The sequence below is a fragment of the Myxine glutinosa genome, chromosome 13 (assembly GCF_964187855.1).
Source record: "Myxine glutinosa chromosome 13, kmMyxGlut1.1, whole genome shotgun sequence".
Classification (NCBI taxonomy): Eukaryota; Metazoa; Chordata; class Myxini; order Myxiniformes; family Myxinidae; genus Myxine; species Myxine glutinosa.
In genome coordinates, this window is record NC_136273.1 from 9,647,636 (window position 1) to 9,661,709 (window position 14,074).

General features: G+C 42.3%; 1 protein-coding gene across 1 annotated transcript in view; it reads left to right on the forward strand.

Moving 5' to 3' along the window:
* POMT1 (protein O-mannosyltransferase 1) overlaps positions 1–12,218 on the forward strand; it is an 88,345-nt gene extending 76,127 nt beyond the window's left edge. The window contains exons 19-20 of the mRNA XM_068133721.2: positions 2,528–2,705; positions 8,762–12,218. Coding sequence (XP_067989822.2) covers positions 2,528–2,705; positions 8,762–8,954 — 371 coding nt within the window. The 3' untranslated portion in view covers positions 8,955–12,218. The remainder of the gene's footprint in view (positions 1–2,527; positions 2,706–8,761) is intronic.
* The last annotated feature ends 1,856 nt before the right edge of the window (positions 12,219–14,074 follow it).

Consider the following 14,074-nt stretch of genomic DNA (forward strand, 5'->3'; position numbering starts at 1 on the left):
AAATTGATCCCTTCAGAGGCAAGTGTGCTACCTTTGCCCCCATCTTGTTGGGCCATCTACTGTGTCCATTTTGTTTTCCAGGATCTGGTCACTGGATGCAGCAAGTCCAATATTATGATAAAAAAAAGTGTTGGGCATTGTAAATAGCAAAGGTGTGCGTGATCTGTTGGGAAAAGCTTTCATTTGTTCTGATATTCAATTTTTGATTCATGAAAGAGGGAGGGATAGGGAAACGGTGGTGTTTGCAACACATTTAGAATTAACGGTATGAAGCATGTAATATAACGTTTTAATATGGAAATGGATCGGTCGGGATAGGTATTACCAAAACATTTATTTTGAATTGGTGTAACGGTCAGGTCGTTAAGTGTTAAACACGGTCCTTTTCACTTTTTTTTTTTAATGCATGGGCTAACACTCGTAATGGAGCTGGCACACACACACACACACACACACACACACTCACACACACTCACACACTGATGAGACAAACACTTAACACAGTCACTGAGCTTGGAGGAAGTGCCGTCACTTACCGGGATACTCTGGGTACCAGCGACGTCATAGAAATGGCGCTGCTTTTTCCACCGTACTCAGCGGGCATTTCCTCAAGAGGAATTTCCTCCTCCCCATGGATGCCAACCGATGGGGTTTGTCCGTGCTCTATCTTTTTCAAGCAAGGAAGCAGCACATACCATTTTAAAAGTCTTTGGTATGACTTGATCCGGTTCAAACTGGATGGTTACGGACACGACTTTGATGTTATGGTGGGCCGAGCGGAATGGCCGCCGTGTTCGCACAAGTTACCCGATTATACTCGAACCTTGGCCGAGTCGCGCTACGCTAAATCAATTGAGGAAAGGACACAACGGCTGGGTTTAAAATGACACGACACCAGGGGTACGGTTCTCAAGACCTCCGGAGGAGGTTATAATATTGCGGAAGGTTAGATTACAGGGATGAATACATTTCGTTGGTCGTGGCAGAACGATATAAATTTCGGCAACGTGGTCAGGAAAATGGCGAATCTACGTCACAATACACCGCTTCATTAATAGAGATGGTCGTCACATGTGAGTTTGGAGAGCTGGCAGACGAAATTCTATCTATGCTGTAATGATCTATGTAGTATCCCTGTATGTATTCATCCCTGTATGGTGTATTTTAGTGGACACCATCTCCTTACTGGATGGCTGTAGACTCCCAGCAATAACTCTTCTGCCCTTTGCCAGGTGTTTTGGTGTTTTTGATCCTGGCAGGGTGTCACAGTGACCCACCTCACTAGCAAAGTGAGTGAGGGGGTGTCAGTTTATTCGCTGACAACTCGACCATGCGGCAGGTAGCACTGTGTTACACGTTACCAGTGGCAGTCTTAAAACAACTTCCAGAAACCATTTTTTTGGCTTTTTAGTCGAAGTGATGTGGATGTGATCAATCGCCCATTATTAAACATCATGGGATGTTTATAATCTGGAATTATATAATGGAGGTGTATCGGCCGATGAAATTTCCGATTTTTGTAACCTTTGCCTTCAGTCGCATATCACACTGACTGGCAAGCCTCCCTCCAATGCTTTGTGCAGGCTCAGTTTTTGAACCGGTATCCGATAAAACAATGTTTGTATTGCCTTCATCTTCGCTAACAAGTTGCTATTCACCAAACGTGCAACTCCTATTGAGATCACCTGAGATGAAATGCATATATATAGTCGAGGGAAAACATATTGGCACCCTGCACTTTTTTCAAATAATGCACCATTTCTTCCAGAAAATTGTTGAAATAAAAAAATATTTTGATATCCACATTTGTATTTCTTTGGTTTGCAGTGAAACAAAACAAAAAAAAAAGCTGAAACAAGTACTAAATCTTAGCTTATTCCACACATAAATCCTAAAATGGCACGGACAATATTATTGACGCCTTTTAGAAGTTGTTAGAAATAATTAGATTTCAAGCAGGTGATTCTCCTTTACTTTGGAATTGAACTCACCTGTGGTCAGTTGCAGGTGCCTGCAATATAAAAATCACTCATTCAACCAGTTTGAATGGAGAAAAAGAGTCAATCTGCTGTTTTGTGTCACTGTGGGTACCGCAATGAACATGGAGAAAAGAAAGAAAACCAGAGAATTGTCTGAGGAGGTCAGACACAAGATTGTAGCCAAGCATGGACAATCTCAAGGCTACAAGTCCATCTCCAGATACTTTGATGTCAACAGACAACAGACAACAGACACAAAGTGACAAATGGAAAATGGGAGTGCAAGAACATATGGAAGCACCATTGTGTGAAGAGAGGGATTATAGGTGAAAGGGGGAGCAAATCTGAACCAAGGATTCCAACCGAATGTTTGTTTTTATGTTTTCACAACATTTTCACCTGTATGAAACGAAAAAATCGTAAAAAACGAAACTTTATTTTTGCAAGTGAATAAGTCTTATTCCAAAAGTTATGACACTGTATCATCACAATGACAAAGACAATGTGGTATATTGCATGGTATATTGCTGTACATTTATCCTGTTCAGGACTGTGGGAACAATTCTCGATTACCGGGTGGGTATTGGCTGGTGGATGGATGTTCAATTTTCTGCCGTACCTGCTGACAGACAAGCCCCTGTTTCTGTACCACTACCTTCCGGCTGCCACGTTGCAGACGATGCTCTTCCCTGCCATGCTGAGTCATTTTGCAGATTGTTTCCTTCGGTACGGAACCGCACCTTTCTTACAATTCAACACTTGCAGCTTCAGAATTTTATCCCAAACACCTTATTTGGAGGTGTCCTTTATTCCAAAATTTTAATTAGTAATGACAAGGATGCAACGCACAACCGTACTTTAACAACTGGACCTGTGTGTATATCTGTGTGTTGCCATATTTTCTGAACTGAACGGATTTTTGTCAAATTTTGTCAAACGGAGATAGCTGAACAGATTTTTGTCAAACTTTCAGAGGTTCATCAGTGAGTGCCGGGGAATGTTTTTGGGCAAAAAAAAAAAGAAATATCTTTTTTTGAGAATTTTGAAAAAGTTGATATTTTTGGGGCTTTCTTTGGGTGAAAAGCTTACATTTCGGTCAAATCATTAGGCTGAACAGTTTACATTTTGTATCCCACTGATAGGCCAGAACTGAACCAAAATCTAGTCGTCTTGTTCTTGTCACCTAACCAACTCATCCTCCAAGTTTTGCCATAACTCATCCACAACTTTTTGAAATATCATGCTAAATATCGTTTTTGGTTGTTCGATGTTGAAAATCACTTTAAAAATTCTCGTATCTGGATCCGGATTTCCGGATCTCGTATCCGGATCCGGATTTGAATCTTCACCAAAATCTAATCAATTCGTCCTTGTGGCATACCCAACCTGTCCGCCAAATTTCGTCCGAATCTGTTCCCAACTTTTTGAGATATTTTGCTCACAGACAAACAAACACACAGGGGTGAAAATATAACCTCTGTCCACATTCGGTCACATTATCGCCATATGCTTATCTGTTCGTTGTTATCTCCATATGCTGGTTTCAGAATGTGGAATGGAGCCCTCCCCAGGTCTCCATGTATCCGCCTTCGTGTGTGTGTTTGTGTTTGTTGCCATATTTTTCAGAGATGGCTGAACGGATCTTTGTCAAACTTTTAGAGGTTCATCTGTGAGTGCCGGGGAGAGTTTTGCCCAAAAGAAAGTTTTGAAATTTAAAAAAAAAAAAAGTTGGACTTTTTGGGGGTTTTTTTTTTTTAATCGCTCTATCGTATTTAAGCCTTTGTATCTATGTGAAAGGCAGAAGCGGCGTTAGGGGTGTGCATTTCGTGCAGCTGCATGGGGCCCCCAGATAACAAGGGGCCCCACATCACCGACCGTGGTTCACAATCTTTCGAGACAGGCGCCGAGGGTGAGGTCTCACTTTTCCGACAAAAACGTAACAACTTGGTGAGCGGTATCAACTTGGAACACAACGTAAATCCAAAGCTCCATCTCAAGGAAATAAAGCACTGTTACATGATGAATGGATTTAAAAACGTTTTCCCCTGATGTTTAACGTGACAGGAGCACAGGTGACAGGATTACTGAAATTAACTTTTTCGTTACACAAGTGGCAAATCAGAACCAGAAAGTGTCCTTGGTCTAGCACAAGTGCTGGGGTGTGTTCCATTACCAAGCTTATTGTAGAACGCTCTCCAATTGGCTTAAGCACTCAAGCAAGCACTCAATTCAAAACGGTTGATAAGGGATGGCCGGCTAGGCAAGCAGTGGCATGCTGCTTGGTAATGGGACACCCCGAGATCAGCTTTTTGTGCGGGTTTTTGTTTAAGGCTGGCGGTGCCTGGTGAGGTTAGGTTACCGTTATTGTAAACGCATAAAATAATTTAAAATTTATCTACTGGAGTGGTCAGGGGGATCGCATTATTACTCCCACCAGGGAGTAGTGTGTGTGTGTGTGTGTGTGTGTGTGTGTGTGTGTGTGTGTGTGTGTGTGTGTGTGTGTGTGTGTGTGTGTGTGTGTGTGTGTGTGTGTGTGTGTGTGTGCGCGTGTGTGCGTGTGTGTGCGTGTTCGCGAACAAGATATCTGGAAAAGTGTTGAACGGATTTGCATGAAAGTTTGTGGGATGATTGCCCTTGGGATAAGGAAGAATTGATTAGTTTTTGGTGAAGCTCAGGATATTATTCCAGATCCAGGAATTTTTTTGGGGAATTTTTTTTTCTGTTTTACTGCATTAAAGCTTTTATTCTCATTCTTATTCTTAAATGATGTTTTTCTCCTCTAATTCCAAGATATATCAAAATTAATTCTCTGACAAGGTCTACTTTCTTTTTCATTCATTGTTTTGGGGAGAGGGGATGTTAAACAAAACGTATTATTCCAACTTGACACATGGCGGGAGTATGCGCTCTACTGAGTGGTGTTCTAGTTCTTTTTATAACTGCCAATTGTTGTTAATATTATCATTTTTGATATGATTATTAATATAATTATTTTGCAATACTGTAATGTTACTGTAATCCAGTAATGTTACTGTAATCTGTAATCCAAGTAAGTAATGTTACTGTAATCCAGATTACAATACTGTAGTCCAGGGAAGCCATCTAGCAGTGCGTCATTATGGATCTTAAGGTCGATGACTGATATAAAAACCGAAAGGTTTTCAGAGTTACAAGTGTATGGAAGGCTCACTGCGTTGCTCTGATGAAGCCCCAACAAGGGCGAAACCAGGTTGGTAACTGTGACTTTTGCATGCACTTGTGACAGTATCTGAATTTAAGATCCATAATGACGCACTGCTAGATGGCTCCCCTGGAGCTTTGCACCGAAATACATTTTGTCTCATTTTGTCCCTTTGCACCGAATCCCATTATATACAGTCACGTGAAAAAGTAAGTACACCCCATGTAAAGTTTTGACTTTTTCAACATATTTCAACATACAGCTATTTAATCTTCATTTCAACAATATTGAAAGATAAAGCTGATATAATATAACAAATATCATGAAACATTTACATTTTGTAGTCCATTGTATCATTTAAATAAACATAAATGCAAATTTCGCATGTGGAAAAAGTAAGTACACCCTTGGCTCTAATAGGTGGTATTGCCCCCTTTGGCAGAAACAACCTCAAGTAGGCGTTTCTTATAACTGTCTACCAGTCTCTGACATCGACTGGGAGAAATTTTTGCCCACTCCTCCATGCAGAATTCTTTCAGCTGTGCGATGTTTGAGGGGTTTCTTGCATGCACAGCTCGTTTCAAATCCCCCCACAACATCTCGATGGGATTTAGATCCGGGCTTTGACTTGGCCATTCCAGAACCCTCCATTTCTTTCTTTCAGCCATTCCTTGGTGGATTTACTGGTATGTTTAGGATCATTGTCTTGTTGCAAGGTCCACCTTTGGTTGAGCTTGAACTTTCTGACAGATGGCCTCACATTATCCTCAAGCACCCTCTGGTACAATGAATAATTCATAGTGATTCGATGATGGTGAGCTGCCCAGGCCCTGATGCAGCAAAGCTGCCCCAAACCATAATATTTCCACCACCATGCTTTACAGTTGGTATCAGGTTCTTGTGGTCAAATGCTGTCTTTGGTTTTCGCCAAACATGTCTTCTGGTACTGTGGCCAAATAGCTCTAACTTTGACTCATCTGTCCAGAGCACATTGTTCCAGAAGTGCTGGTCTTTGCCTAGGTGTTCATTGGCAAACTTTAGTCTTGCCCTGATGTTCTTTCTGGACAGCAAAGGTTTCCTCCTGGCACATCTCCCATGTAGATCAAATTTGTGCAGCCTCTTTCTAATGGTAGACTCATGCACTTTGACATCAACAGTGGCAAGAGCTACCTGTAGGTCCCGTGATGACATTCTGGGGTTCTGTGAGACTTCTTTCAGCATCTTGCGATCTGCTCTCGCGCTGAACTTGCTGGAGCGGCCTGGCCTGAACAAATTGGCAGTTGTTTGGAATCTTCTCCACTTGTAGATGATCTTCCAGACAGTCGAATGATTGATTTCAAATTCTTTGGAGATCTCTTTAAATCCCTTCCCAGACTCGTAGGCATCCATAACCTTCTTTCTGAAGGCCTCAGAGAGCTCTTTTGATCTAGGCATGGTGACGCCGCACACTTCAACAACAAAGAGTAAACCAAACTAAATGTCTGAGGTTTAAATAAGACAGGTTCCTCCAAGATCCTCTCTAATGATGTTCTAATCATTTGCACCTGAGCTGGTGCACCTGATTCTAATTTTAGGTATTTGAAGGAGTGATAAATGTAGGGGTGTACTCACCTTTTCCACATGCGAAATTTGCATTTATGTTAATTTAAATTATACAATGGACTACAAAATGTAAATGTTTCATGATGTTTGTTGTATTATATCACCTCTATCTATCAATATTGTTGAAATGAAGATCAAATAGCTGGATGTTGAAATGTGTTGAAAAAGTCAAAACTTTACATGGGGTGTACTTACTTTTTCACTTGACTGTATATCGGTTAAAATACATTTACTTCTTCATGCAGGTGTATGAATCCAATTTGCGCCCGTTTATATAAACTTTTCTTGAGCATTACTTGGCCTCCCTTGACCTGGGTCTCCACATCACATTTCTCATTATTTCCCAAATGGTATGTTTCCAAAATTGCCCCACTATTGCTCCGGTTTCTTCAAACCAGCTTAAATCTTACTGGAATTCACCAAATGTCCATCTGTCCGTTCGAATGTACCGCAAAAATGGCTGAACCGATTGCAACGATATTTTGGGTGGGTATTCCTGGGACCCCTTGGAGTAAAATAGGCTATATTGTTTTTCCAATTTTTTTTCCCAATTTTCAAAGTTTTCCAATTTTCCAGTTTTTCCTAACACGATGGAATAATATTTACCGATATGAACAGTGATGTGGCTTTTGTTGAAATTCTACGTACCAGGAGAGAGTAGATCGACTCCTGACGAACTCTTCCGATATAAACGTGCGGCTCCGAAGTAACATGGCAGCATGTGCAAAGCGACTGAGAAACAGGTGTAGCGGCCACTTCCGTGTTACAGATTCGGCGCGCACTCTTCACACATAAACGTGCGACTGTGAAAGACGTGCAGCGGCCGCTTCCATTTTGCAGAATTCAATCTTTTTTTCAAAATGCGCGCCATGTACTGTTTAGATTTTGATGACTTGCGTGTGATATGATTCAACGGATGTTTATATGAATCGTTTAAAATAAAAAAGCCTTCAATTTCTGATATTTTGCCTTTTCATTTGGGCTTCTCAATTGAAGCCCCGCCCGTAGGGCGGGTACCGTTGCTAGTGATACATAATCTTTTGAACTTTGCACAGTTTGCTATTTACTTTTACCAAAGATTCAAAATGTCCCTCGTTTTTAACCATGCCTCTTCGTTGCCCAGTTTGATATCAAACAGCTACTTAAACACTTTCTATATTTAAATGGGTTATTTTGAAGTCACGGAGACCTCTGTCAAGCGCTTTACTATTTAATTGATTTGTTGGATGTTGTACATTATTTAAATGCACAATTTCAGCTTTTCCGTTGCAGTGGTTTGCCTCTGCCCTTATCTATAAGTGCATGCCTGGCCTCCTTAGCTTTCCTTGAGTAACATTGGGAAGTTACATTGTTTCTGTGGTGAAGGTTGTTGGTTTTTCGATTCCTCAATTAGCCTTCGACTATTTTGAAAAAAAAAAATCTGTACGCTTATCACATTGAGACGTATTGCGCTTCTGCATGGCATTTATTAGTCCCCTACCGGTTTCACCATCTGTTTGTCCGTTTGTCCCACCTGTGGTTTTTTTTTGTTGCACTTTTCCCCCTTACGCTTTACCATATTCAACTGAAACTTGGTACATGGCTTTATGATGAACAGTTACAGAACAAGTTCGAATTTCAGGGCATTTCGTTAATTTTTCCACAGTTTTGCCCTTTTTGGAGAATATCACACCCATCGGGGACATATGTGTTGCAAAGCAGTTCTCCCTGTTGTTTTTCCTCAGCCCATAATGTTTTGAGAGGTCACTTTATCTGCTTTGGTGCAGTTGTACAGGCAGCAAGGAATGAGCTGTATTCTTGTAAATGCGCAAAAGCAGGGCGATGCCTTTGTCTATAATGCCAAGTGCTTTCAATCAGCAACTTTCTTTAATTGAGCTCACCCTGCCATAATTTTCTGTGCTGTGATATATTGCATTGCTTTTTTGGTTTAAAAAACGTAACTGTTAGCATCGAAACCAATCTAATGCACATCGTTTTATTCTGTCTGTCTCCATGTTAGTTCCAAGATGAGTCGTCATCTTCTCACTGCTTTGACTCTGGTAATTCTGGCGAGTGCAATTCAAAAGCACCGTACGCTCAGCCCGCTCTCACTCGGCTTTCCTCCACTCCAACACCACGAGCTTGCAGAGCTCCAAGAGCTGCACTCGTGGGAGCTTCTCATCCGTCAGCAGCGCCCACCTGGTCCCACGTAGATGCATCTGATTGTTTTTGTGGAGTTTGGTTGATAGATGTTACAAAAACTACTTCAATGAACAAGTTATGCACATACGAGTGGGAAAGTTAAGGTATCTATTTATTTTAAATGAAGGTGTACACCTATGTGCAGATGTGTACATGTTAAACAAATTAAAGAAATAAGCTGTGCTTTGGAATTATTTCATCCCATACCGACCATTTGCTGCACACAGCCCCCAATTCACCATAAATTGAGTCAGAATATAGCACGTCCCTACACCTGGAATTCGTCACCGGAATCCACTGCACAATTTAATGACGCAAATAATTTGGGTGTATGGGAATCAACCACCCTTCTTATTCATTCATAACTCCCATTCAAACTAGCACACGGACTGGTCGAAACATCCTGAACATTTCAATGGACTAATCTAAAGATTTGAGCTTGTTGGATTAAATGTTGCATCTGACCCTCTGAGTTCCTCCACATTCGCTCACCCCCATTCCTCACTCACTGTCTTGGTAAGAGATGGATATTTGTACACTGCCTGTTCCCTTTTACTCGTGTCCCCCACGCAGCACATCTGTCACTTATGTGTCTGTCTGTGTGTGTCTGTGTCTGGGTCATAACTGTTTTTACCATTTGAGCTTTTGTCATCAAATTTTCAACATCGCTTTATTATGAGCATATGGAAAAAAAAAAATTGTCCAAAGGTCAGTATCACATAAAATCATCCGATTGACCTGAAATTCTAAGAATTTGCATATTTGGTCAATGATTTCACCAATTAAAAGCTAGAAGCCGATTGTTTTTTTAATGTATTTCTTTAGATCGGAAGGTAAAAGGTGAAGGTTTCATAAAATCGTCCATTTTCAACCGATTGACCTCATATTTTAGAATTTGCATATTAGACCACTGAATTGGTTCCCCACTCAAAAACGAGAAACCGATTGGTTTTTTTGGCCCTTCGTTTCCCCTCCGTCCGTGTGTCCGTCCGTCCGTGCGGGCGTACGTGCATGCGTGCGTGCGTAAGCGAAGGACCGCATTCAAATTTGGTGTGTGGGTGCAACCCACGTCAAAATCCAAGATGGCCACCGCCATGTATGTCTGACGCCATGTATGTCTGAACCTTGTGAGCGGAATATCTTGAAAAATAAGCGAAGTACCAACTTCTAATCTGGTGTGTGGGTGTATCTAGGCATAAGGAAGAATCCTATTGAAAATTGGGTCGCCACGTCAAAATCCAAGATGGCCGCCTTGCGTCTTCCACTTTGTCAACTCACATCACTTCAAGGACGGGGGACCTAGGCGTAACGCTTGTTTTTGATCAAAAGGTGAAGGTTGCATAAAATCGTCCGTTTTCATCCGATTGACTTGAAATTTGAGCAGGGTTTGCATGTTGGGTCACTGAAGCCGATTGCTTCTGAGGTCAAAAGGTCAAGGTCGCCTAAAATCGACAATTTTTTTGTATTTTTGTTAAGCAGTTTTTGTCATATTTAACATACATAAGAAGTCTGAATACAAAGTGGATTCGGACGGGCTTTGCATTTTCAGATGCTTTCTTGTTTGGATTAAATAATTATTTAATATTTTTTCACTTTTTTTTTAATTTTTTTTTTTACATCATTCAAATTATGTCGTACACTGGTGGGCTTTTTAATGAGATGAGGTGATTGTTACTCCTTATATATTTTAAATAACATTTCTGCATTTATCTTGTTTTTATTTTCTACTGTGATGTATGGCTCAGGGAGGAGCTTGTACATAAATTACGTGCAATACAAAGACCTATTGTACTTTTAAACAAATTAGGACAATGGTAGACAATAGAAAAACACATATGTCGGGAATTTTAACCTGGATTCGCTGCATCCAGGTTTTACCTGGATTTTACCTGGATCTTACCTGGATCTTACCTGGATCTTACCAGGTTTTACATTTAACCTGGATTCCTAATGTACTTTTAAACAAATTAGGACAATAGTAGACAATAGACAAACGCATATGTAGGGAATTTTAACCTGGATTTGCTGCTTCAAGAGCGGGCGGTTCAGATGAGAACATGAACAGATCAATCTTGAGAACCTGATTTGAAATTCCACGATAAATCGTTCACGGCGCTTCATGTTGTTGAATCCATCTGCTTTATGCCATTGAGTGCCCCCGCCACACCACACTGGTGTCGAGCTCCCCATCACGAGCTCACGAGCTCCCCATCACGAGCTCACGAACTACCCATCACAAGCTCCCCATCACGAGCTCACGAGCTACCCGTCACGAGCTACCCATCACAAGCTACCCATCATGAGCTACCCATCACGAGCTCCCCGTCACGAGCTCACGAGCTACCCATCACGAGCTCCCCATCACGAGCTCACGAGCTACCCGTCACGAGCTACCCATCACGAGCTACCCGTCACGAGCTACCCATCACAAGCTACCCATCATGAGCTACCCATCACGAGCTCACGAGCTACCCATCACGAGCTACCCATCACAAGCTACCCATCACAAGCTACCCATCACGAGCTCCCATCACGCTGAGTTTTCTCCAGTGCCACCCTGTACCTCCTACCATGCGGATTTCAGCGTTATGGCAAGCTTGGTGTGGTGTGGAGCCACATTGGGAAACTGCAGGACACAACATGGTGTGGAGCTGCAAACACTATTGCAGCATGGTCCATGACTTGGATACAATCATTCTGCATGACGTTTTGCAACGAACCCACCAAATTCCTTTCTGGAATCCCATCAATGCATCACCGCAATCATGCTACACAAATGCAGGTGACAAAAGGAAGATCGTAAAAATTGTAAATCTATTTGTGGTGGCACATCATTTGTAATTTGATGAATTTTTATAATTAATTAAAGCATTTGGATTAAGCGTGTTGTAAATTTTGGCAAACGCCACGATTTGGGCATTTTCCAACCTGTTTGTACCTGCAGGATATTCGCTGCGGAACAACACAAGCGATTGCTCATGTGAGCACACACCAACTGTGGTGGCATCGACTGCCTCTCTGAGCTGCATTGGTCTCTGGGTAATTGATCCTATGTGAGACTACAATCATAGCCGGAACACAGATGATAACGCTCATTATTTTATTGTGTGCGGGTGCGTAAATGTGCGCGTGCTGATCATGCCTGCGGTATAAAGGTGTTTCAGTGTAATTTGAGTGACTAATAAGTGAAACTTTTTGTTTCCCCAAACAATGAACAAAAAAAAATCTTGTGAAGGACTGGTGTGGAGAATAAAAGCTCCTTTGTCAAAATGGGATTTTGTTTCCTTTGTCCTACGTCACAATGCTATATTTCGGGAGGTAACATGGATTTTGTTATTATTTTATTTTTACGTTTAAAATGAATTGTGGCCGTTTGAATATTATGACAGGTGGGGAAGCAGAACAGTTTTCGGTACAAAACTGGGAGGAGAAGCGAAATGTTTTTGGTCTGATTTGAGCAATGAGGTGGGAGGCCAAATTTGCACCGTTTGATAATTATAGAGGACTAGCAGAAGTACCCGGCATTGCTGGGCGGAGGGGGGAGGGGAGGAGGGGAGAAGAGGAGGGGGAGGGGAGAAGAGGGGGAGGGGGAGAGGTGGAGAAGAGGGGGAGGGGGAGAGGTGGAGAAGAGGGGGAGGGGGAGAGGTGGAGAAGAGGGGGAGAGGAGGGATGGGAGGGGGGAGGGTGAGGGATGGGAGGGGGGAGGGTGAGGGATGGGAGGGGGGGGGGAGGGGAAAAGAGAGGGGGAGGGGGGAAGGGGTAGGGTGGAGGGGGGAAGGGGAGGGCCAGTCAACAATGACGTTGCAGTTCTCATGGTCGGAGAGGAGAGCAGCACAACAATCGCGACATCGTCCAGCATCTTCGCAAGAGCACGAAGCGGATTTTGGAGACTCACCGATTCTGTGACCCACGCCCTCCAGTACCAGCGTTGCCGGGCGGGGGAAGGGAGACCCGTACATTCCCAACCTGTACATTCGCCCTCTCGACTCAAGCTCGTATTTGATTCGTATTCGAAATCGAAAGGGGAAATCCTTCGTATTCGAATTCGTAAACACGAAATATGAATTAAAATTTAATTCATATCGCACAAAATCGACACAAAACACGATCGCATAAAGGTGAAAAAACGCAATGGCTTTTCGCCCTGAATTACGTGCAAACGTGTGACGTGTGACGGGATGGAACATCACGTGATCGCTCTGAGCGAATCAGCGAGCTGCTCGCACTGGCTGAGATTAGCGGGTACTTCGCTGAAATGCGCTGAGGTAAATATGAATAAAAAATATGGATCTCGTCAAATATTGTCTCGGCCATGTTCGTCCCAGGCTCAATGGCCATGTCTATGCCAAATATCAAGCACGTGAGCCTCTCCGTTTCGGAGTCTATCGGTAACATGACACACACACACACACACACACACACACACACACACACACACACACACACACACACACAAACTGTTATATATATAGATATTTGATAATTTATTATTAAATATAATTTAGTAATAGCAATTCCACATCACAGCGATTTTGATGTTATTATTTCTTCTCAACTTACCCGACTTAGACGTAGGTGTCAATTGACCTTTTATATGTTAACTTTGAATTGGCATTTGCAAACTATTGGTAGTTTTCTCTTCATGATCTCTCAATGTTTCCATTTCTCCTTATCAGGTGTATCTAAACTCTGAAGCTTCTGTTTAGGTGTACCTCGTAAGTAGTTTCACCTCATTTACGTATTTCGAGAAGTGGCTCCATGAAATGGCAAAATGTTTGCAGGTGAAACGAGCCCTTCAGTTGGTTGACGTGTAGTTCTGTTCGGTGAATGGAGAGGTGTTCGAGAAGACTCCGAGGCTCCTGCAAATCCTGTATCGGGGAGAGTCTTTGTGTTGTATCGATGACCTCCTGGAGACCGAATCCAGGCCAGGATGTGCGTTGTCCTTCTGTCAGTTGGGTATTCATTGACCACCGATTGAGTTTACCTGCCAGATGTGGTATTCCTTGCTGATCGTTCTGTGATACCTGAAGATGTTTACCCTCTGGATGAGCCACCTGAAGACCAGAATCTGCGAAAAAATAACGAAATAAAATGGATATATGCCTGATTATAATTAAGTATATGAAGGGTA